Source organism: Melanerpes formicivorus, unplaced genomic scaffold, assembly GCF_026170545.1.
Source record: "Melanerpes formicivorus ecotype bairdi unplaced genomic scaffold, bMelFor1.0.p_v2 SCAF_158, whole genome shotgun sequence".
NCBI lineage: Eukaryota > Metazoa > Chordata > Aves > Piciformes > Picidae > Melanerpes > Melanerpes formicivorus.
This window is the reverse complement of record NW_027142510.1, coordinates 242026-265423: the sequence shown is the minus strand read 5'-3', so window position 1 is coordinate 265423 and position 23398 is coordinate 242026. Positions and strand designations below refer to the sequence as shown.

Below are 23398 nucleotides of genomic sequence, written 5' to 3'. Positions count from 1 at the left end.
GACCTTAGCTTAGATACAGAAGAACAGGACATGTGGGGTGCACTTCCTTCAGGATTTGGATCCTTGGGCCATAATCCCAGCTTTCTGTCCATAATCTCAGCTTTCTTCTTCTTTCTCAAAGGAGGTTGGTGGACTTTGGAAGGAAATCAAATGGCTTGGTGCTGTTGGTGAAGCAAGGTCTTCCCCCAGCACATTTTGTGTGCTGTGCCAGTCTGCACTCGGTTGCATCACCTGCCCTTGCCCACAAGCACAATTCCAGCATCTTCTTCCTTATCAGGGCTGGAGGAGATGGTCAGGAGGAGGGGAGCAGTTGCCACCTCAGCATGGGCTGTCCGTGGAGCCCCTGATTGCTTTCCCAGGCCGTGGCTTCCCATCTCTGCTGGCCACAGCAGCTGCTGTTGGGCCACGAGCAGACCACGCTGGTGGAGCTGTGCGCTCCCCGCAGCGCGCCGGCTCGCTGGGGCTGCTGAGCCTGCTCTTATCCTCCCTGCTATCAGCTTAATGCTCCCCACAGCTGGCTTTGGTGAGGGATGCCAGAGATGTCACCAGGGGAAGCCAAATGGGATGACCAGCAAAGGTGGTTAATGAGGGCAAGAGTAATGAACTTCTTAATGAGCAGGTGTGCAGGTGCCAGAGGAAGGTGCAGTGAGACATGCACGTCGTGACAGCAGAGGCGCAAAGAGGAGCCAGCCAAGCACCAAGAGAGCAATGGGGAGCTCTGAGCAGGCCAGCAGAGATGAGGGCAAGGCCATGCTGAGTTGTTCTGAGGAGGACAGATAGCTCTGCTATGGAGTTGCTCCTGAACTGAGGCCTCCCTGCTGCTTCTCAGGGGGTGAGCTCTCGAATCCTGGCCAGTGATGATGGGAGGCCAGGCTGGTTCCCAACCCTTGCACCTCTTTGTCAGCCTTTAGGAGACATGGAAAAGTTTGCCTCTGGGAATCTGAGATGGAAATAGGTTCTTTGCTTGCACTTGTCCAAGCGTGGCCCAAGGAGCACGTTGCATGTTGCCACCACGTGTGAGCTGCAGCCTGCTGAGCTGCAGCACTGACAGGCTGCAGGTGCTGCGCAAGGCAGCCCCAAGCTGAAAGCTGTCCTGGGCAAGCAGCAGGGAGAGCCTTCTGTGCTGCATCAGAGGAGGCTGTACCAGCTGCTTCCACAGCTGGCAGGCTTCACCCAGCTGAAGTGGGAGGATTTAACTTTCAGATGCCATGAGGGTGGCATTAGAGCTGACGTTCTGCATGTGGTCTCACGGCACTGCCTGCCAGCTGTCCTTTCCAGTGTGGAAGGGCAGTGGTCTGTCATTGAGTCTCCGTTCATCTGGAGATGGTGACACCCTGTAGACACTACACCAGGAGCTACACTGACCTCCTGAAGTCCAGTGTGGACCCCAGTGCCTTAATCCAGTTTGGCCTAATGCAGCTGAACCACTCCATGTGCAACACAGCCCTTTGGTGACTCTTTCTTCTGGCAGCCTTCACAGTCCCTCATGCTTACTGGGGTTCCTGATATCTGGGACAGGTTCTTCTGCTGGAGTCTTCCAGGCCCTAGGTGATAACATGCTCGATTAAACAGGCTGCTCTAAAGCTGTGGAAAAGCCACCTGGGAGCATCTTCATGACATGTCTATATCGATACACAGACAGAACTTCTTTCCATGGGATACCCTTGGCCAGGATCTTGACTTCTTTCACAGTCAAGAGCACAGAGCTTGGAGCCATGGCCCTGCAGGCCTTAGAGAGATCTCTGGCATGCCTGGGATGGAGCCTGTCTGGTGGCCTGGGGGTGTGTGGCTGAGGTAGGTGATGATGCCCCCCTTGCACTGGAACTGCTGAGACTGATTTTGTGGAACACATGAAGAGTTGTCCCAAATGCAGCACTCTGCTGCCCCTCACTCAGAGCCCAAGTGCTGCTCCTGTGGCTGTCTGCCACCTTTGAAGTGCTCTTCTGGAAGCCATTTAATTACAGCCCTGGTGAGATGGCAAATCTGTGCTCTCCTCTGATAGAGATCTCCTGAGGGCTCCTCTGATGGCACTGTCAGATATTTCTGCATTCCTGTGTGGAGCAATTCCTTATCCCAGGTAATTTGCCCACAGATTGAGGAGCTCTGCCACAAGATCTGATGAGACTCACATTCCATGGCACTTGGTGCTCTCTTCCTGCTCTAGCCTGGCAGCTGCTGACAGCCAAGGTCATGCTGGTCTCAGGAGGGGACCCTTCTCCCCAAATGCTGCACTCCAGCACCTCAGAGCCTTTCATGATGCTTCTGCTATTCCTGGGTCTGGTTTGTGGCAGTTCAGTCCAGCTTCAGCCCCCCTGGTGCCAGGCACTTCATGGCACTGGTGCCTACCACATGGCTCTCAGTGCTCACTGAGCAGGCTGGTGGGGAGAGCAAATGGCTACTGCTGAGGCAGGACCAGTGCTGAATGGTCCCAAAGCCTAAAGCTTCCCATGTTCCAGAGCTGGCTTGGCTTTCCCACATGGAGATGCAAAGCTGAGAGGCACCAGGCACGTCCTGACCTTGGAGGTGTTGCATCAACAAGGGCACAAACTCTGTTTCCTGAGGCACCCATTTCCAGCCTCAGGAATCCTCCAGCTCTCTGGGAGGCACCAGCAGCTCCTCAGCCAAGCTCAGCACTGCTGCAGCCCCCTCCCTCCTCTGACTGCTGCTGTCTCCCACTCTGCAGCCCTTGGAGCTCCAGAGCTCTCCATCCTGGGGAGAGGCACCTCTGGGCTGGGCTCACTGAGTTCATGCCAGGTTGCCTGTGATGCCTTCAGCTCAGCCCTCCTGCAGAGACGTGCCTCCTGTCAGGGTCCAGCTCCCACCGGTGTTTTGGGTGACTTCCTTATGTTCCAGCCTTGTAATTGCCAGCAGGCTGCTGCTGGGGCCCATTATCTAGCTGGGCTCCTCAGCCCTCCTCTGGAATTTGCAGCCTCTGCACATTTGTGTGGCAGCAACCTGGGCATGGGGGATGGCTTTCATGAGCCGGTGTCTTGGCTGGGCCGTGGAGGCTTCCAGAGCCTGCAGAAGTCCCCTGGAGATGGCCCCAGCCCCAGGATCAGATACAGGAGGCTGTGTTTAGGGAAAAGACCTGCATGGCCAGCAGATTTTCCCCCAGATTGGTGGTTTCCAAGGCGGAAACAAGGCGCAGCGTGGTCTGGCACCTCCCAAAGGCCAAGCAGCGATGGCTCCTCCCTTGCCAGGTGGCTTCTCCCCCCACCCCTTGAGCCTGTATATAAGGTCCCCTCTGAGCACCTTCAGCACATCACAACCCCCTCCAGCAAAGCAGGCAGCAAGCTGCACCTCCAGCTCCAGCACCTCTGCTCTTGACCAGAGTGACCCAAAGGCTTCAGCATGGGTAAGAGACTCTGCAGCTCCCCACAGCCACAGCAGCTCCAGCCGCTGCCTGCAGGCTGCAGACATCCCAGCTGGGAACCCTCTTGGGCACTGGGAGCTTTGTGCCTCTGCAGCGCTGCAGGAGGGAGAATGGAGGGCCTGAAGGTTGGGGTTTCATCTGAGGAAGTCCACTGGGTGGGACAGAGTCTTCTGAGGAGAGAGCTTCTAGGAGGTGGACGTTTCTCACTTGGTTCTTCTCCCTTCAGACAGATGCAGAGTTCAGTGCTACGAGTACCCCACCTGCCCAGATGCTCTGAAAGGCAAGTCCTGCTCAGCCTCTCTTGGGGTGGGTGCTGTGTGGGGAAGAGCTCCATGGTAGAGGAGACCACCAGTGATGAAGTGGCTGTGCCGAGGGCCTTCCCCCACCAGTGATGAACCATACCCCTGTGGACATCCGCTGGGGGTGGTCTCTTCCCACTGATGGACCAGGGCTGCACAGCTGTCAGTGAGCAAGAAGGAAGGTTGTGGTGGCCAGAAAAAGAAGCTGAGTCCCACCTGAGAGTGGCTGAAGCTTTGCTTTTGCTTCCTGGGTGGTTCATGGCCTGGTTTAACACCAACTTTCTGTCCACCCAGCTCCTAGAGAGGAGGTTGCCTACGTGACCTGTACCTACCGGGAGACATGCAACGACCAGCCTGACTTCCTGGCCACTGTTGACCTCAACCCCAGGTCTCCAACCTATGGCCAGGTATCTGTGTCTCAGCTGCTGGGCTTTTTCCCTGGGATGGTGACCACTGCTGGCTCCATGTGACAGATCTGTAACATCTCCTGCTTTCCACTGCCCTCTGTACACCTGGCTCTAATTGAAACACATCCACCTTTATTTCTTGGGAACAAGTCAGCTCTGACTCAATTCCCATCTCACTCCCAGGGAATCCTTAATGGGAAACTCACCTGGAGGATGCAAAACCCCAAACTGTCATAGAGCTGTAGAACTGTTGGAGTTGGAAGGGACCCCTAGGATCATTCAGTTCCAAACCTCCTGACATGGGCAGGGACACCTCACAGTAGATCAGGTTGCTCAGAGCCCCATCTGGCATGGCCTTAAAAGCTTCCAGGGCTGAGGCTTCCATCACCTCTCTGGGCAACCTATGCCACTGTCTCACCACCCTCGTGGTGAAGGACTTCCAAATCATCTACATCTACAGAGCAGCTTCAGGCTGCTCAGTGAGAGTTCAGCTTCACCTTTGGCACAGGGAGTGGTGGTCTCACCTCCAAGCTGCAGCTTGCACCTATGTGCCAGGGTCTGCTGCCTCCCTGTGTGAACTCAACTCTCTCTTGGCTGCCTAGGTGATCCACCGCCTGCCCGTGCCCAACCTCAAAGACGAGCTGCACTGCGCGGGCTGGAGCGCTGCCTGCAGCTGCTCTGACAGTGCCACAGCGAAAAGGACCAAGCTGATCCTCCCCTCTCTGATCTCCTCCCGCATTTACGTGGTGGATGTGGGCTCACAGTGCCGGGCCCCCAAGATCTGCAAGGTATGCCTGGGCTGACTCCCACTTGTTGGAAGGGACTGGAGAGCTGCTGACTCTGGAATAGAAGCCAGGGAAGAAGGCTTCTCTCTGTCTTCTCTTCCATCCTGATTTGAGTGAGCTAGGACAGCCCTCAGCTGCAATCTGCTCTGTGTAGAGGGAAGCTAAGAGGCTCTCTGACCCCTGCAAGGAGAAGCAGGTCCCAGGAGTGTGAGCTCTTGGGAAGAAAGCTCCTGCAAGTGTCAGAGAGTTCTAGAAGTCTCTGGTGGCCAAAGGCACTGCTGGGGAGTGTGGAATCAGCTGAGCAGTTGGAGGCTGAGCTGTGTGTGTCCAATTTTCCAGACAATTGAGCCAGTGGATGTCTTCTGGAAGTGCAACAAAGGATACCTGGCTGTGGTCCACAGCCTGCCCAACAAGGATGTCCTGATTGCCAACACAGGGGATGCAGCTGGCCACGGGAAAGGTGAGTTCTGGAAGCCTTCCAGCAACGAGATTCCTTCCAGAGAGATAACAGAGTGCAGAGAGTCAAACACAAACCTGAGGGACTTGTGAAGTCCCAGTTCTGTGCAGCTCCAAACACAATAATCAGGCACAAGGCTGAGGTGACTGTGGGGGCCTGAAGTCAAGCATCAGGAGAACATTCAGGTGTTCATTCATCCTGCCTGACGAGGTCTTACCAAGTCCTGTCCCTCCAGGATTGCCTGAGAATGAGGAGGTGAAGCCAAGGTTGCCAACATAGCCAACCTGGCAACTAAAGCACTTAATGAATGTTAGGCTGGAATCGATTTTGGCCCCAAAAACTTCTGCCTAGTATGGACAGGAATCCATAAACACCAACAATGAGTTGTAGATCTTTGCAGCTGGCTGCCTCCAGGTGTAAAGTACTGGGAAGCTCTTGGCCTTTGAGACTGGGCTAATGCAGAATGCTTCCAGCAGGGGACTGACTGCTTGGGATGAGTGTGATTTGAGAGCAATCCCCTCTTGCACCCCAGGTGGATTCATCGTGCTGGATGGAGAGACCTTTGAGCTGAAGGGCAACTGGGAAAATGAGTGTGAGGCTCCCCCAACTGGCTACGACTTCTGGTACCAGCCACGCCACAACGTGCTGATCAGCTCCGCCGGAATGGTCCCGAGGCGAGCAGGACGTGGCTTCAACCCTGATGACCTGAAGAAAGGTGAGGGAATGTGGTTGCAGGTGCTGAGCCACAGCTCCCCGAGGTGCTGGCTGTGAGCTGAAGCCACCAGAGGGAGGGGACAGGCAGAGTCCTCCGCAAACCATCTGAGAGCTACAGGGGGGGCAGCATCTGTCCCTACGGCAGGCTGGTGCCAGCTTCTCCTGCTGCTCCCCGAACCGCTGCAGCTCCTCTGCTGCTTTGGCTGCTCGCTGCCAGGGCTCTCCCTGCCTGGGGGCATTTGGGGCAGGGGCTTCTCCAGGGCCTGTCTCCAACTCTTCTCAGCTGCTTTTCCTTTTCCTCAGGGGTCTATGGGCGCCGCCTGAACGTGTGGAACTTGTCCTGCCGCAGCCTGACCCAGTGCTTTGACCTGGGGGAGGACTCTCTGCCCCTGAGTGTCAAATTCCTGCACAACCCTGAGGCTGCCGAGGGCTACGTGGCCTGTGCCCTCAGCGGCATCATCTACCGCTTCTACAAGTGCGAGGTGAGAGCTCTGCAGCCAGGGCGAGCTGCAGAGGGAGGAGCATCAGGAAGAGCTCTGGGGGAGCAGACAGGCAGGAGGAGGGGCAGGGAGCTCCTGCAGTGCTCGGGGCTCAGCAAGCAGCATCACTCCTGGTGCTTTGTGTTCCTTGTGCAGAGGGAGAACTGGGCAGTGGAGGAGGTGATCCGGATCCCAGCCAAGGACGTGACAGGATGGATTATGCCCAAGATGCCAGGTTTGTGTGCCCCCAGCTGCTGCTTGCCTTTTCCTCCCAGAGCCTTCTGCCCCAGCCAGAGCCTGAGCCCTGCAGCAGGTCTCCTGTGCTCGAGGCACGACCCCCAGCATGGTGGGGAGGGAAGGCAGCTGGGGCTTGAGGCCAGGCTCGTGTCCTGCTGCTGCTGCTGCCTCCTCTGGAGCTCTCTGTTGCCGTGTTCCAGCCTTCACCACGGACCTCATCCTCTCCGTGGATGACAAGTTCCTGTACCTCAGCAACTGGCTGCACGGAGACATCCGCCAGTACGAGCTCTCCAAGCACTGCAAGCCCCGGCTGGTGGGACAGGTGAGGCAGCAGCAGCAGCAGGGTTTGCACTCTGGGCCTCCTCAGCAGCATCTGCTGCTGGGGGGGATGAGAAGCCAACCTGCCTCCCGCTGCTTTGCTTCCAGGTCTTTGTAGGAGGCAGCATCCTCCGAGGAGGACCTGTGACTGTGTGCAGAGATGAGGAGCTGAAGTGCCAGCCTGAGCCCTTGGTGGTCAAGGTGAGTTCTGCAGCCTCCTTCCCTCTGGGCTCCTGAGGCTTTGGCTCTGCTCTCACAATCCTCTCTCTGGGCTCGGTCTCCACCGTGGGGCCCCTGTGTCTGCAGTGCCTGTGAGCTGCCTGGGGCAGGGAGGGAAGCAGGAGCTGTGCTCTGCTCCCTGCTTCTCCTCTGCTGGGTGGCTCAGAGGCAGGAGCCAGGAACATCTCTGCCCTCTCTCATGCCTTCAGTGCAAGAGGATCTATGGTGGCCCCAGCAAAATGCAGCTCAGCCTGGATGGCAAGAGGCTGTACGTCACCAACTCCTTCTACAGCACATGGGACAAGCAGTTCTACCCCAACCTGGTCAGGTAAGACTTCTCTGGGAGCAAAGGGGCCTCTTCTGGGTGGTCTCTGCCTGGAATGGGAAGGGAAGGGAGCCTCTCCCCTCTCCCTGAAGCAGAGGAGGTCTCAAGGAGAAATTCCTCATGCTGGGGAGGCAGCAGGAGGGTGAAGGGCAGGGTCTGCTGGCCAGGCCCCTCTCTGCTTCTCTGCGACGGCTGCGCTCTTGTCCCCTCCCAGGGAAGGCTCTGTCATGCTGCAGATCGATGTGGACACGGAGAAGGGAGGCCTGAGCGTGAACAAGAACTTCCTGGTGGATTTTGGCAAGGAACCCAATGGGCCTTGCCTTGCCCATGACATTCGCTTCCCCTCTGGAGATTCCACCTCTGAAATCTTGGCCTAGACACCAGCTGACACACTCCCTGCTTCTCCCTCTCCTGTAGTGCAGCCATTAGGGAAGAGTGTGGCTTAGTTGGCTTTGGGGTCCCTCTTAGTTGCTGGAGTCTCAGTTTCTGCTACCATGAGCTGGAGCAGCTCTGGGTGAGGTCTTGGAGCAGCAGAGCAGGGAGCAGCGACACACAGCCTGTTCTCAGGCTTCTTCTCAATGCAAAGCCACCCCTGGGCCTGATCCTCAGAGCAGGGCCCAGGGCAGGTGTCAGGCACAGAGAGGTGCAGGACACAAACCAAGTTCTGTGCCCAGCTCTTCTGAGCTGTTGTTCCTCAGCCAGGTCCTTCCTGCAGAGCCTGCCCCTGGCACGAGAGCCCTCTGGGCTCCCCTCCCCCATGCTGGGGTCGATGTGCCACAGCCACAGGCGTGGGGAGAGCTTTGTTCTGAAGAGAGTTGCCTGCTCCCTGGCACTGCTTTGCTCTGGAGTTCTGCTTCAAACACCAATAAAACTGCCTTGCATCAGCTGCAGCTTCACGTCTCTTCCTTGAAAGCCTTTCAGAGCGATTTCAGAGGCAAGCAAAAGCCACAGTGCTCAGCGACCCCCCCAGGGGCTTGGCTCCCCCAGGACCCGGCAGCAGTCCCTGCTGGGCTTCCTCGAACTTCCTCTTGGCCTTTCCATGGTCTGGTTTTGGATGGGCTCCTGTAGAACATGGTTTACAGTGAAACATGGCAACCTTCTGTTCTTTTTCTGCCCCAACCAAACCTACCTTGTGCAGGCACCTGGGGCTGGCATCACCCAAAGCGACCTTTTGGTTACAGCAGGGCTCTAGGATAGGTGAAGGGTTGGAAGGACACAGTGAGTAGACACTCCAGTGCAGTTCCAGATGAGGCCTCACGGGGGCGCAGCAGAGGAGAACCAAAACCTGCCTCCACCTCCGGAACGTCCCCAGGAGTTGCAGACACATTGCGCAGCCGTCGCACAGAGGTTCGTTTACATTCCTGCTTCCTCCTCCTGCTCCACCAATCAGAAGTCTGTTACTAGGCAGACTTCACTTCTCGCACCACCACTGAGAAGCTCGACCCCGCTTGTATCCGGGTAGGAAAGCCAGACCGACCAGTCGCATAAACGGAAAGCGCAGTATCCGGGTAGACCGGCGGCGCTGTGACCAATCAGAAAAAAGCATCCGGTGGGGGCCCGCGGGCGCATGCCGGCAGCTGGGGGGCGGGGGCTGCACTTTCGGTTCCTTTTGCGCGCGGGGCAGTGGCACGTGGCGGATACCGGCCCGAGCCCACCCGGACCGAACCGACCTCGCCCGAACAGACCCGAACCGGGCCCGACCCCGTCCGAGCACACGCGGCGGCCATGAGGCGAGCCGCGCCCCGGCTGTAGCCGGCCGCAGGTGGGTGCGGGTCAGGGAGAGGGGTTCGGCAGGAGCCCGCTGCACCCCGGCCTGGGTCCCTCCCGGCAGCCGGCAGCGGCGCCGCTGCGCTGTCACGGAGCCCCCACCCCCAGGTGTCCCATGCCCCGGCACACCTCCTCTCCTGGTGCCGCTGTCTCTGGTGCGCTGGCGTCCCGGTGCCCCTTGTCCTCATGCCCCTGGAGGGCTCCTGGTCCCTGTGCCCATGCTCCTGGGGACCTCCCCTTCAGGTGTTCCCTTCCCGCGGACTTGCCCTCTTGGTGTTCCTGCCCTTGTCTGTCCCCCTGGTGTCCTGTGTCCCCCGTGCTCCTGGGGACCTGTCCTGCTGCCCTGTCCCTACCACGCTGGGGACTCAAATCCATCCCCGGGAGCCAGAGGACTGGCACGGTCTCCCCTCAGCATCCCCAAGACAGCAGCGACCTGCCCTTCTGGTCCCCTGCTGGGGGCACTGGACCGGAGACGCTCTCCAGTGCCTCCCAGCACCCCTGTCCCCCACCAGGAACAGGGTACCCAGAGCCGGGTGGGTGTCTCTGCTGCTGGCAGTGTCCCTCCTGGGAGAGCTGGCACCCTGTTCATGCTTATTGGTGGCTTGTGTCCAGCTGATGGAGCGCAGCCCACAGAGCTGGGGCACACCTTTAGACCAGGACTGGTGGTGACTGCGGGTGGGCTGCACTAAGCCCCACTGCTACCCACCCCTTGGCCGCCCTTCTGTGTCCCTCCTTCCCTCCCCAAGCCCAGCCTGGGGGCCAGAGGTCAGGCCTGTGGGTGTGCAGTGGGGACTCAACAACTCTAAAGGGTCTTTCTTCCTTTTTTTCTTTTCAGTTGAGTTTGTGGTTTTCTGCTCCCAGCAGGACCCCAATGCCATGGCTGAGGAGGAGCTGAGCTCCACAGCCACCACGAAGGGGAGTCTGTCCCCCAGCAGCTGCCGGGGCAGCGCGGCCGAGCCGAGCACGCTGCTGCAGGAGCTCAGGAGCAGCATCTCGTAAGGGCAGCTCTCTCCCACCCTGAGCACTGCCAAGCGTGGATTCCTGTCGTGACCTTGATTCACTTCCAGCCTGAGAGGGACCAGAGGGTTGAGTGTTGCCATGCTCGGTCCTGTGCTCAGTGCTGGCCACAGCACAGCCCCACCAGCAGCTTGCTGCTTGGTTTGGGTGCAGAATGAGTCCAGGCCATCACCCTCTGTGACCCCCTGGGATGTGGTTTTCCACCTCTCTGCTCCCCCTGGGGTCAGGGTGGAGCACACAGCTCCGGAGTGGGGTCATGGTGCACAGGGAGACCTGGAGCATGGGGACAGGGCCTGTGCTGAGCCATGGGTGCAGGCAGCCTTTGGCTCTCCATTCTCTGCTGTCCCTGTCTTGGCACTTCTGTGGAAGGGCCCTGGGCAGTGGCCATGGCTGAGAGCTGGGTGGGTTGGGGAGCACTCCGTGTCCTGCTCTGCTCTGACTCCTTTTGTCTCTGTCCCCCACAGCAAATCTGTGCAGAACAAGGTTGACTCCATCCTGGTGAGTGCCCCCATGGCACCTGGTGCTGAGGGTGAGGGAGATGGCATATCCCTACCTTCTGCCTCTTCTGGCTAAACAGGACCCTGGGTCTGGCCTGGTTCTGTTCTCCACCTAGTCAGGAGCTGGCTGTGGGGATTGACCCTGAGAAGCCCCTGCCCAGGGGTGTGGCACCTGCTGCCCCAGCCCTGTGGGGGACAACCCTTGAGGGGCAGTTCTTGGGAGCCCCTTTAACTGGTTCCTGTGCTCATGCTGACAGAGCTGCTCTGGTTTCAAAGCCCCTTCAGTTGCTGCTGTTGAGAGGCTAACAAGAGCACCACAGCTCTCCCTTGGCTTGGATCCTTAAACTTTCTTTGTCTCTGGTCCATTCTTCCCCTCCCTGTGGACCCTTTGACCATAGCAAGATGTCCAGAAGTTCTCAGACAACGACAAGCTCTACCTCTACCTCCAGCTGCCATCAGGACCAAGCCTGGGGGAGAAGAGGTGGGTGCTGGAGGATCTGGGAGAGCAGAGGGGCTGCCTGGCTGCTGGTGGGGGGGACACACAGATGATGAGAGGTCAGGTGGAGGTTGTCACTGCTCTGCCTTCCCCTGTCCTGCTTGTATCACTTCTCTGCTGATGAAATGTTCTCCTGGGGCTGCCATGGGAGCAGCAGCAGCAGCCTGGACCTGAGCTCACTGAGCACAGCTGAGTACATGCATGCCTGCAACTGGATCAGGAACCACCTGGAGGAGCACACAGACACCTGCCTGCCCAAGCAGGACGTCTACGATGCCTACAAGTGAGCACAGGCCTGAGGAGCTTCTCTGCCCAGGGCAGGGAGGTCGCTTTGCCCATGGGGATGGGCTGCCCAGGGAGGGTGGGGGGTCAGCATCCCTGGAGGTGCCTGGATGAGGCACTCAGTGCCATGGTCTGGCTGATTAGTTAGGGTTGGGTGATTGGTTGGACTTGGTGATCTTGGAGGTCTCTTCCAGCCTGGCTGATTCTGTCTTGGGATTGTTTGGGAATAGCCCAACTCAGCCTTGAGCTGCTGAAAGGAGCAGTGGCAGCAGGGAGGAGCTGGGCTGGAGGGCAGCAAGAGAGGCTGGGGGGCAGCAAGAGAGGCTGGAGGGCAGCAAGAGGGGCTGGAGGGCAGCAAGAGAGGCTGGAGGGCAGCAAGAGAGGCTGGAGGGCAGCAAGAGTGGCTGGAGGGCAGCAAGAGAGGCTGGAGGGCAGCAAGAGTGGCTGGAGGGCTCTAACCTGCGCGTCCCCCGCAGGCGATACTGCGACAACCTCTGCTGCCGCCCGCTGAGCGCCGCCAACTTCGGCAAGATCATCAGAGAGATCTTCCCCAACATCAAAGCTCGGCGCCTGGGGGGCCGAGGGCAGTCCAAATATCCTTCCAGCTGGCTCAGGACCCCCCCCAGGCACTGCTGGTGACAGCTGCTGGTGACAGCTGCTGGTGACAGCTGCTGGTGACAGCTGCTGGTGACAGCTGCTGCTGCTCCTCCAGCTCTTCCCGTGGCTCAGCAGGTGGTGGTTGGTAGCTCTGAGGGGATGGTTTGTGGCGGTTCATAGGTGCAGAGACGTCTAGAATGGCTTGGGCTGGGTTGGGTTGGGTTGCGTTGGAAGGGACCGTCAAGATCATCCAGACCATGGGCAGGGACACCTCCCACCAGCCCAGGTTGCTCAAGGCCTCTTCCAACCTGGCCTTGAGCACCTCCAAGGAGGGGGCAGCCACGACCTTCCTGGGCAGCCTGTTGTCTGAGAGGGGCTTGGTATTACCCCATCTTTGCTCAAGGCAGCTTGTGGTGGGCGAGGAGGACACCCAAAAGGTGACATCCCAGCTTGGTGTGGGGCCAGAACAGACCCATCCTGAGCCCCACAAGCCCCTCTGAGCCGTGCCCTGCCACAGCCATGTTCTTGTGCCAGCAGAAGACCTTAACCCTGCCAAACATACTGCTACAGTGGGATCCGGAGGAAGACGGTGGTCAGCCTGCCACCCCTGCCCAGCCTGGACCTCAAAGTGACTGAGACTGTAAGTCCTCTGCTCCTTCCGCAGCTTGGGCTCCACCAGCCCAAGACCTAACGAACCTCCTCGCTCGTTAGATCTAATGAAGGCAGGAGGTGGAGGGATGCCCTCGCTGGGAGCAGGCTCTGCTCTGTCTCATGAGGGTGGACAAGGACCTGCCAGCCTGTGTGACCTGCTAGGATGTCAGGATCAGGCCCCGTTGGCACCTGGGGTGTTGTGCCCCACGCTCTGGGGGCTCATGGTGTGTGCCACCGGCAGCAGTCGGAGCTGGCAGACGTGGTGCAGTCCTACAGCAGCGAGGTGATGGAGGCAGCCTGCGCCCTGACCTGCGACTGGGCCGAGAAGATCCTCAAGCGCTCCTTCAACAACATCGTGGAGGTGGCTCAGTTCCTCATCCAGCAGCACATCATCAGCTCCCGCTCGGCCCACGCCGACCTGGTCATGGCCATGGTGGTCTCAGGTGGGTGGGACAGAGCCCTGACCCTGCTCACCCCACGCTGGGCTCGGTCAGACCCACGAGGGGCACAGAGGGTTGGACACCAGCTGCCCACGGCATGACCTAGGTGCTGCCAACCCTTGCCCATGAGGCCCAGGGGGATGTCTCACCTCTGTGCACCCACAGAGAGCACTGAGAAGGTCCCCCGTGAGAGTCGGGCGCCATCGGCCGCGAAGAAGAACGGCCTGGATGCACCTGAGGGCCAGGGCCAGGTGAGACCCCCCCAGGGCCAGGTGCGGACGCCTGGGAGCCCCTCTCAGCCTTTGGGGATGTGCCTGGGAAGCTCCCCCACAACATCCCCTGCCAGCACCTCCCTCTGCCTGCAGACCAAGAAGGACAGCGGCCCCAAGCCCCCCCTCCCACCTCGTCCTGAGAAGAAGAAGCCTCCGGAGCCCCCCAAGGCTGCCAGCAGCCCCCAGGTGAATGCCCTGGTCGCCCGCCTGCCCCTGCTCCTGCCCCGCATCCCACCGGTGGAGCGACCCATGGCGCCCGGTGCCACCACCATCCGCTCCTCCCCTCCTGTCCTGGCACCCAAAATCACGGCTGCCCCGCTGGGGGGCACGGTCAAGGTGGCCCTGCCGCTGCCGGTGGGCACAGCGTCCCCCTCCATGCCCCTGGGGCTGGCCCCGGGGGCCAGTGGGCCAGCAGGGCTGCTGAGCCAGCAAGCAGCCGTGCCAGTCCTCAACGTGCTGCTGCCTGGCGTCGGCGTCCCCGGCACGGCCGAGAGTCCTGCCAACCCCCGGAGCGCGGGGGGCAGCGGTGAGGGTCCCGGTCCCCAGGACTTGCAGCGCCCCAAGGCCTCCAAGCGACCCCCGGAGCCGGCCGGGGACGGCCTGCAGAAGCGCAGGCGCGGGCGGCCGCGCAAGAGGCCGGAGGAAGGGGGCGCAGCGTCCCCCCCGGAGCTTTGCCGCGGGGTAGGTGCCGACGGCGCTCCCGGCGGTGGCCGTGCCGCCGGCCCCCCCGGGGACAGTCCGGCCGGGAAGTGCCAGCCCACCCACGTCAGCGTCATCCAGGATGGCAGGGTCAGCGCCAAGGCCAGCCGGGAGCTGGCCCTGGAGAAGCTGTCGGCAGCACAGAGGAGCCCGGGCGAGGCCAGGTCCACCCTGGGCGACGCTGCAGCCGGCCCCCGGGATGGAGGGGACCCCTCCCCTGCCCACCGTGATGGACAGACACAGGCAGGAACCTGCCCTGCCGCTGCCACCTCCCAGCGCTTGGACCCAGCTCCCTGTGCCCCTCCATCCCCCCGTGCCCCCATGTCCCAGGGGGCTCTGCCAGGGCAGGTGGGGCTCTGTGCCCACCGTGGCACTTAGGGGCCATGCCCTGACCCCCTGACTTCCCCTTTGGCTGCCCCCGCACCGCGCCATGCCCTTCTCCTTGCCATTAAAAGTCAGCCTCTGTCTGTCTGTCTGCTCGGCTTTGGCTGTGCTGGGGGCGGGGGTGACAGTGGGGAGGGGGATGGGGGGCAGTAGGAAGGGGGACACTGGACATGGGGCTCTGGGGAGAGGCTAAGGGGCTGGGGGCCACGGGACGTGGCGAGATGACACAGGACACGGAGGCGGGACACGGGATGTGGGAGATAGGAGCGTGGGGAGGGGACACGGTGCTGTGGGATGGGGGAAACGTGGCCTCAGTTTCCCCTCCGGAGCTGCGGCAGCGGCAGGCGCGGTGCAGGGACCTCCACTGCTGGCCTGCGGCGCTCCGGGGGATGCCTGTGAGGACAGAGCCGATTTTCCACCCAGAAAACCCAATTTTGGGCAACGCCGCCAGCGCCCAACCCCGGGGGCAGCGGCCCCGCCCCTCCCGGCGGACCACACCCCCTCCCGGCGGGCCACGCCCCTCCCGACGGAGCCCGCCCCTCCCGACGGAGCCCGCCCCTACCGGCGGACCACACCCCCTCCCGGCGGGCCCCGCCTCCTCCCGATGGAGCCCGCCCCTCCCGACGGACCGCGCCCCCTCCCGACGGAGCCCGCCCCTCCCTGCGGAGCCCGCCCCTCCCGACGGACCACGCCCCCTCCCGACGGAGCCCGCCCGCGCAGCGCAGCGCCGGTGCCTCCGGGCCAGCAGGGGTCGCTGTGGCGGCTCAAGGCCTCCCGGCGCCTCAGCCCGGTCAGGCGGTGCCGCGGGCAGCCCGGGCCGGGGCCTGCGCCAGCGTCTGAGCTCCGCTGCGCTCCCTGCGCCGTTCCGGCCCCCGCGCAGGTGAGTACGGAGCCGCCGCACCGGCGCCGGTGCGGGCACTGCCTTCCCCTCCGCACCACGACCCCGGCCCGCTCTCCGCGGCTTCCCCCGGCCCGCGGCGGCACCGTCGCACCGGGCAGCAGGGAGGCGGAAGCGGTGTCCCTCGGGCCGGGTCTGCGGCGGCTCCGGGGGGGTCGGTCAGCGGCCCCGGCCCGCGCTTCTCAGCGGGGAAGCCGCCGCCGCCTCCCGGGGCTGTGCGGGGGCAGTGCGGGGCTGGCCGGGGCCTCCGCCGCCTTCCGGGCTCGCCAGCACCGGCGGTGCCCTGGGCGGGCCGAGCGCGCCTGGTCGAGCAGGAAAATCATCTTCTCCGCTTTTAACACTTATCTCCCACCCTCCCCCGGCAGCTGCCGATCGTCTCCGGAGCTCCGCGGAGCCGCTGCCCAAGGATGAGCCGCCGGCGTTGCTGCCCCGAGCGTCGGTGTCCGGGAGCGGAGCGGCAGCCGTGCGGGATGGGACTGCGCCAGGTACCGCCGCGCCCCGCGCCGACCCCCGCGCGCTCCGACCCCCCGCGCGCTCCGACCCCCGCGCGCTCCGACCCCGCGCGCTCCGACCGCCGCGCGCTCCGACCGCCGCGCGCTCCGACCGCCGCGCGCTCCGACCCCCGCGGGCTCCGACCCCCGCGGGCTCCGACCCCCGCGCGCTCCGACCCCCGCGGGCTCCGACCCCCGCGGGCTCCGACCCCCGCGGGCTCCGACCCCCGCGCGCTCCGACCCCCGCAGGCTCCGACCCCCGCAGCCGCCTTCTCTCGGTCCCACGGCGCCGCTGGGGCTCCGGGCGGTGCGGTGCAGCCGAGCCCGGTGCGCAGGCGACCGGAGAGGTGCCTCGAGGGCCCCTTCAGAGGCTCATCCCGGCGGTGCTCTGCGTGCTCTCGCTGTCGTTAATGACTTGGCTTTGCCAGCCGCCTTTTCTCCCCCCTCCCGGAGCCACCTGGTGCCCCCCCGTGCTTTGCAATGGCCTGAAGTGCCCACCTCAAAGAGCAGGGTCCTCACCTCGGGGGCTCAGTGTTGGGCTGCCAGCTGCAGCTCTTCCAGACAAGTCATTCCCGTGGGGCAGGGACCCCTCAGTGCTTTTTCCTTGTCCCCCTGAAACTTCTGCTTCAAGCCAGTGGTAACTTCAGGCATGATGAATACTATTGAATCGTTGCCCAACTTCCCCTTATCCCATGGGGAAACTCTGAGGAGCAGCTTGGGGAAGTAACTTGGCACAGCTCTGGGTGGAAATTATAGAACTGTTTGGGTTGGGAAAGCCTTCTGAGGTCATTGAGTCCAACCACTGACCCAGCCCCACTGTGGCCACCAAACCCTGGCCCCAGGTGCCATGGCCACAGGGCTCTGGAGCACCTTCAGGGATGGGGACTCCACCACCGCCCTGGGCAGCCTGTGGCAGGCCCTGACCACTCCTGCAGGACACAGATTCTTCCTCATGGACAACCTGAATCTACCCTGGAGCAACTTGAGGCTGTTTGCTCTCAGTCTGTCACTTGTTGCTAGGGAGCAGAGCCCAACCCCCCCTGGCTGCAGCCTCCTCTCAGGGAGCTGCAGAGAGCAAGGAGGTCTCCTTCAGCCTCCTCCTCTCCAGCCTCACCACCCCCAGCTCCCTCAGCTGCTCCTCTCCAGACCCTTCCCCAGCTCTGTTGCCCTTCCCTGGCCCTGCTGCAGCCCTCAAAGTCCTCCTGGCAGTGAGGAGCCCAACCCTGACCCCAGGCCTGCAGCTGTGGCCTCGGCAGTGCCCAGCCCAGGGGCACGGCGCTGGGTTTTGGGTGGCAGTGCTGGTTCCAGCTCTTTGTCCCAGTGCTGCCTGGGAGAGTGGAGACTTTTCAACACCTTGGAGGTTCTGAGCTCCCCTTGGGGCCTTTGTGTCTGTTGGTGTGAAGCAGTGGCTGTGGTGGAGGGAGTGCAGAGATCTGCTCCTGCAGAGCCAGTGCCAGGCTGGGGCTGAGCCCAAGGCCTTTGCTTGCCCAAGCTGCTGGTCTGTGACCTCTTGCTGGAGAGGCAGATGTGGCTGCAGTCTGCTGTGGGCTCCTTAGCCCATGGTGTTCCGTGGCTGTTGCTTTAGCTGATGATTGCCCTCCCAGTACAGCAGTGCTTGGGTCTGGTGTGTTGGGGCTTTGGTGGGCAGGCTCTAGGCACCAGGGGCAGGTTGGGGGACACTGAGGACTGGTTTTGGGGCACCTCCATCCCCAGGCTTGGTGCAGGGTGGTTGTGTTGGTTGGAGGAGCTCATCCTGTCTGTGTGAGGTGCTAGGCATGGTTCAGGCTCGGGCCTGGGGCTCCTGTTCCCTGAGAATTCCACTTCTTTTTGCTTTCCCTCTGCTGCTCTTTCCATGGTGAGCATCCCTGGAGGGGGAAGCTGTGCTGCTCCAGGGGAGGGAAGGCTCCCAGCAGTGCCCTGCTGCAGTAGGGGAGGTGTAGGGGCAGAGGATGTCTGGAACCTGCCTTTGGAAGCAGAGGAGACCCTTGTGCTGTGCAGGGGTGAGTCTCCCTCAGCCAAGTGTGAGAGTGAGTTGGAGCCCATCTGTTGGTGCTGATCCCTCCTGGAAGGGGATTTTGGACTGGAAAGAAGGTGCAGTGCCCCCAGAAGAATTTGTGCTCACTGCAGTGGGGCTGGAAGCTCCTCCACAGTCCCTCTGTGCCTCAGCTTCCTCAACCCCTCAGCTATCACCTGATGAGCTGCATCAAGTTACTGTTTGTAGCAGTGCAGAGGAGCTCTCCAAGGGGGCAGGAGTGGGGCAGGGGCTCTCCAAGGGGGCAGGAGTGGGGCAGGGGCTCTCAGAGGAGCAGGAGCTCTCCAAGGGTGCAGGAGTGGGGCAGGGGCTCTCCAAGGGGGCAGGAGTGGGGCAGGGGCTCTCAGAGGAGCAGGAGCTCTCCAAGGGGGCAGGAGTGGGGTAGGGGCTCTCCAAGGGGGCAGGAGTGGGGCAGGGGCTCTCGGAGGGGCAGGGGGTTCTCCGAGGGGCATAGTGAGGGTCACTGACAGCCCATCCCCATCCTCCTCCTGCACTGCTGGGATGTTTTCTGCCCCATCCCGAGCCCTGTGGCCTTCCCCAGAGGCTCAGCAAGATGTGGAAGGCCTTCAGTGCTGAGCAAAACAAAAAGCCACGCAGCGTAATGGAGACCAGATGTCTTGGTGAGGCTTCCTCCTGTCCCCCTGGTTGCTTGCCAGGGTTAATATTTCTTATTCAAGTCAGGCAGGAGTGAGACTTTGCTTTTTCATTTGCCCTTTTTCTCCCTGTCCCTGCAGTGAAGCCTCAGCTCTGCTCCCAGAGCTCTCCCTCTGCTCCTGGCCCTTCCTCGGGCGCTGAGCCCTCAGCTGCTCCAGGAGCTTGGGTGCTGCTCCTGGGGGGGAGCTTCCCTGGACTTCAGCTTAAATCACTCAACTTCGGGGCTGTTCCACCGCTGAGAAGCTTGGCCCCTTCTGGCTGTGGGTGGAGGATGAAGCAGCTGCAGTCAGCTCTGCCCAGGCTGTTCTCCAGCCGGGATTGCTTCACGGCCTGCGGCTGGTGGGGGCTGCAGCCCCGCAGGGAGCAGCGAGGTGCAGCAGGGGAGCTCAGCTGAGCCTGCAGAGGTAACTGGTCCCTGCTGCTGGCTGTGCTGTGAGGCAGGGAGTGGTGCAGGAGGCAGGGAGTCAGTCCCCTTGCTGGGATCTTAGGCAGCACAAGGAGGGGAGGGGAGGCTTTGGTGCTGGGCTGTGGCTGGGGAAGGAGGCTCTGTGCTGGGGGAGGCTGTGCATGGATTTCTGAGCCCTGCTGGTGGTGCAGCAGTGACCCCACAGGCACAGGGGGGGCTTAATGTCTGCAGAGAGGGTGGGGAGAGCCTGGGACAGGTTGCCCAAGGAGGTTGTGGCTGCCCCCTCCCTGTGGGTGTTCAGGGCCAGGCTGGATGAGGCCTGGAGCAGCCTGGGCTGGGGGAGGTGTCCCTGCCTGTGGCAGGGGGCTGGAACTGGCTGAGCTTTGAGGTCCCTTCCAACCCAAACCCTTCTTTGAAGCTCTGAACCCAAGTTTCACCCACTCAGCAGCTGCCAGCTCTGGCTGTCCCCTCTCTGGGGCAGAGCTGGGGCATGGAGCCCCTCCAGGTGGCAGAAGGATCAGGGGCTTTGGGCTGGGGATGACTCAGGGCTGTGCTGGGAGCGTGCCTCAGAGTCCTGGGGATGCCTGACATGGGTAGGTCAGGTTGGATCCAGCCTCCTGTGGACCTGGGGGAGGTTGAAGGCCCAGAGCTGCACCTGCATGCCCAGGGCTTAAGGGAGGGAGCTCCAAGGGGCCCTGTGCTCCTCTCTCCCTCTTCAGCCCAGCAAGGAGGACACCAAAGCATTTCCCTGCCTTGGGGCTTGGAGAGCCCTCTGTGGGCAGCAAGCTGCTGGCAGCACAGAGACTTCTGCGCCTCTGGGAGCCACCTCTGGGACTCTGGCAGAAGCCAGCACTGCATTTTGTTCTTCTCCACCTGTTTGCCATCCTGGCTGCCTCGGTCTGAACCTTTCAAGGCCTCCAGAAAGAGTGGCACCAGCAGAGCTCTGTGGGACTCCTCCTCCATTCCACATCTCCTCCAAACCAGCAAAGGATCTCCTCTGGGGAGGTGACTTCAAACTCGGATCAGAGGTTGTGGAGTCTCCTCTGGAGGCTTTCAAGGCCTCTCTGGAGGCTTTCAAGGCCTCTCTGGATGCATTCCTGTGGGATGTGCCCGAGGTGACCCTGCTTTGGCAGGGAGGGCAGTGGATGATCTCCAGAGGTCACTTCCAACCCCTCCCTTTGTGTGGTGCTGTGGTCAGCCAGGCTTCTGTGGGCCAAGGCTGGGAAGGACAAACAACTTCCTTCAGCTCAGGGGTCTTTAGGATCTAATGACCACAGCTATTTGAGGCATGCAGGGATTTGCAGCCAGCACAGAGGGAGGCCTTGTGCCTTGTGCCCTGTGCCCAGGCTTGGAAGATGCTGATCCCAGCAGCTCAGAGCTCTGAACTTTGGTCAGACTTTGGTCACTGCTGTGGGTAGAGCTGATGAGCTTTGAAAACAAGAGGAGGAAATGGGCTCCTGGGCAGAGGCCTCAGCCCTGGGCACACCAACCCCAGCCTCCAGCCCTGGGATTGCTTTGATTGCAGAAGACCTTTAAGGCCGTCCAGGTCCAACCATCAGCCCAGCCCCACTGTGGCCACCAAACCCTGGCCCCAGGTGCCATGGCCACAGGGCTCTGGAGCACCTCCAGGGATGGGGACTCCACCACCGCCCTGGGCAGCCTGTGGCAGGCCCTGACCACTCCTGCAGGACACAGATTCTTCCTCATGGACAATCTGAATCTACCCTGGAGCAACTTGAGGCTGTTTGCTCTCAGTCTGTCACTTGTTGCTAGGGAGCAGAGCCCAACCCCCCCTGGCTGCAGCCTCCTCTCAGGGAGCTGCAGAGAGCAAGGAGGTCTCCCTCAGCCTCCTCCTCTCCAGCCTCACCACCCCCAGCTCCCTCAGCTGCTCCTCTCCAGACCCTTCCCCAGCTCTGTTGCCCTTCCCTGGCCCTGCTGCAGCCCTCAAAGTCCTCCTGGCAGTGAGGAGCCCAACCCTGACCCCAGGCCTGCAGCTGTGGCCTCGGCAGTGCCCAGCCCAGGGGCACGGCGCTGGGTTTTGGGTGGCAGTGCTGGTTCCAGCTCTTTGTCCCAGTGCTGCCTGGGAGAGTGGAGACTTTTCAACACCTTGGAGGTTCTGAGCTCCCCTTGGGGCCTTTGTGTCTGTTGGTGTGAAGCAGTGGCTGTGGTGGAGGGAGTGCAGAGATCTGCTCCTGCAGAGCCAGTGCCAGGCTGGGGCTGAGCCCAAGGCCTTTGCTTGCCCAAGCTGATGGTCTGTGACCTCTTGCTGGAGAGGCAGATGTGGCTGCAGTCTGCTGTGGGCTCCTTAGCCCATGGTGCTCAGGGTCCTAGACTCATAGAATGGCTTGAGTTGGAAGGGACCTTGAAGATCACCCAGTTCCAACCCCCTGCCATGGGTAGGTTGCTCAGAGCCTCATCCAGCCTGGCCTTGAGCACTTCCTCCCCCTGAGGAGCTGTCGCCGTCCACAGCTAAGCCAAAGTAATTCAAGCACAGGGGAGGAAATCTCTCATTGCAGGAACCAGAGGCAGAGCAAAGGGGCTGCTGGGGCAGGTGTGTGTCCCTGGGGGGAGGTGGGGAGCAGGCAGGCAGCACATGGTTGAGGGAAGTCCTCTTCCAAGGCATTTTTGCAGCGTGCCGGCGGTGAGGAGCTGGCAGCGCAGAGCCCTGGCAGCAGGCTCTGTGCCCTGCTGCCCGTCACAAGCTGCCTGCTTGTGGCCTGTGAGCAGCAAGGGGAAGCAGCTGAGGCCCTGGTAATGATGTTGGGTTGAACAGAGCCTTCTTTTATCTGCAGAGGACCATTTCACTTGGCACTGGTGGCCTTCATTCTTTGCTGGTTGATCCATGGATCGCCGCCGCTGCTCTTCTGCTGGGGCAGGGGAAAGCTCTTCCCAGCCCTCCTTTAGCTGAGTTTGAAAAGGTAATGAAGAGCTAATCGTGAGTGAGGTGGCATGAGCCAGGGGTGTGTGAGCCAGGGGTGTGTGATCACATCTGGGCTTGGAAAGCAGGGACCTGGTGGCCACAGTCCGCGGCCAGTGTGGGATTCACCCCCAGCACCGCCTGCTGCTGCCACCTCTTGTCCCCACTGGAGGCTGAGGAAGGGAAGCAGCTCCATGGAGAAGGACCTTGGAGTCCTGGTGGACAGTAAGATCCATAGGAGAGCAGTGGGGCCTCATGGCCCAGAAGGCCAGTGGTCTCCTGGGGGCATTCAGAAGCATGGCCAGCAGGTCAAGGGAGGTTCTTCTGTCCCTTTACTCTGCCCTGGTGAAGTCACACCTGGAGTGCCTGGGGCCAGCTCGGGGCTCCCCAGTTTGAAAGGGATAGAGAGCTCCTGGAGAGAGTCCAACAGAGGTTCCAGAGATGCTGAAGGCTTTGGAACATGTGATGGGGAAAGGCTGAGAGCCCTGGGGCTGTTTGGCCTGGAGAAAGTGGTCTGAGAGGAGACCTGATCAATGCCTGCAAGTGTTTGAAGGGGTGGGGGTGAGAAGCAGGAGCCAGGTTCTGCTCAGTGGTGTCCTGTGACAGGACAAGGGGCAAGGGACACAAGCCAGACCTCAGGAGGTCTGCCCCACCTGAGCAGGAGGAGAAAGTTCTGGGCTGTGAGGGTGCTGGAGGCCTGGAGCAGGCTGCCCAGGGAGGCTGTGGAGTCTCCTCCTCTGGGGGCTTTCAAGACCCCTCTTGATGTCTTCCTGGGTGACCTGCCCTAGGTGACCCTGCTTGGCTTGGACTTGATCTCGAGAGGTCTCTTCCAACCACTGCCATCCTATGACTCCCTGGTGAGCTTCATCTTCTCTAGCAAGGAGCAGAGCTGCTGCTTCCACCCAGCCTGTGGCCCTCCAGTCCCAGGCTCTGCAGAACGTCGTCGGGCTGGGGGGCAGGAAGCAGCCCCTGGTTGTTTGGGGTGGTTTCCCCTCTCCTCTTTTGGGCTTGCTGAGGGGTTTGTCGTCATGGTAACAGGAAGCTTTTGTGTGCTGGCTGATAGCTGCTCACAGCTCTCTCAGGTCTGGCTGCAAGGGGCACTGGGGAGACCTTTGAGAGCCATGGTGTGGCTTGGGCCAGCTTCCCTCTCCAGACAAAGGCTTTGTGAGCTGGCTGGCACCAAACCCCAGCCCCGCTCTGCAGTTCCCTTGAGGTCCACCCCAGCAGGAGTTCCTTCTCCCTTCCCCCCCTGCTGGCTGGGGTTCTCCTCCCCAGGCTGTGTCCC

The 23398-nt window shown here is 61.4% G+C and overlaps 3 protein-coding genes across 9 annotated transcripts in view; all 3 read left to right on the top strand.

Moving 5' to 3' along the window:
* Positions 1 to 3252: 3252 nt before the first annotated feature.
* Positions 3253 to 8497, top strand: LOC137457040 (methanethiol oxidase-like). Its single transcript, XM_068168816.1, has 12 exons — positions 3253 to 3355; positions 3600 to 3653; positions 3967 to 4079; positions 4682 to 4867; positions 5204 to 5324; positions 5854 to 6036; positions 6339 to 6517; positions 6671 to 6749; positions 6952 to 7073; positions 7178 to 7270; positions 7498 to 7616; positions 7828 to 8497. Exons 1-12 carry the CDS (start codon positions 3352 to 3354, stop codon positions 7988 to 7990), a joined length of 1416 nt encoding a protein of 471 aa, XP_068024917.1. The 5' UTR covers positions 3253 to 3351; the 3' UTR covers positions 7991 to 8497.
* Positions 8498 to 9109: 612 nt separating this feature from the next.
* RFX5 (regulatory factor X5) lies at positions 9110 to 14798 on the top strand. Of its 6 annotated transcripts, none has more exons than XM_068168787.1 (10): positions 9110 to 9162; positions 10245 to 10375; positions 10862 to 10895; positions 11293 to 11375; positions 11545 to 11673; positions 12149 to 12268; positions 12831 to 12909; positions 13162 to 13363; positions 13526 to 13611; positions 13726 to 14798. In XM_068168787.1, exons 2-10 carry the CDS (start codon positions 10257 to 10259, stop codon positions 14707 to 14709), a joined length of 1836 nt encoding a protein of 611 aa, XP_068024888.1. In that variant the 5' UTR covers positions 9110 to 9162; positions 10245 to 10256; the 3' UTR covers positions 14710 to 14798. The 6 variants fall into 6 exon arrangements, with proteins under 6 accessions (XP_068024888.1, XP_068024885.1, XP_068024886.1 ...); XM_068168784.1 differs by lacking the exon at positions 9110 to 9162 and adding an exon at positions 9201 to 9375; XM_068168785.1 differs by lacking the exon at positions 9110 to 9162 and adding an exon at positions 9201 to 9375 and having other exon boundaries at positions 10242 to 10375.
* A 703-nt stretch (positions 14799 to 15501) lies between these two features.
* Positions 15502 to 23398, top strand: part of PI4KB (phosphatidylinositol 4-kinase beta) — a 29156-nt gene continuing 21259 nt past the window's right edge. For both annotated transcript variants that reach the window (XM_068168782.1, XM_068168781.1), the window contains exons 1-2: positions 15502 to 15595; positions 15979 to 16098. The gene's annotated coding sequence lies outside the window, so the exon portion shown is untranslated. The remainder of the gene's footprint in view (positions 15596 to 15978; positions 16099 to 23398) is intronic.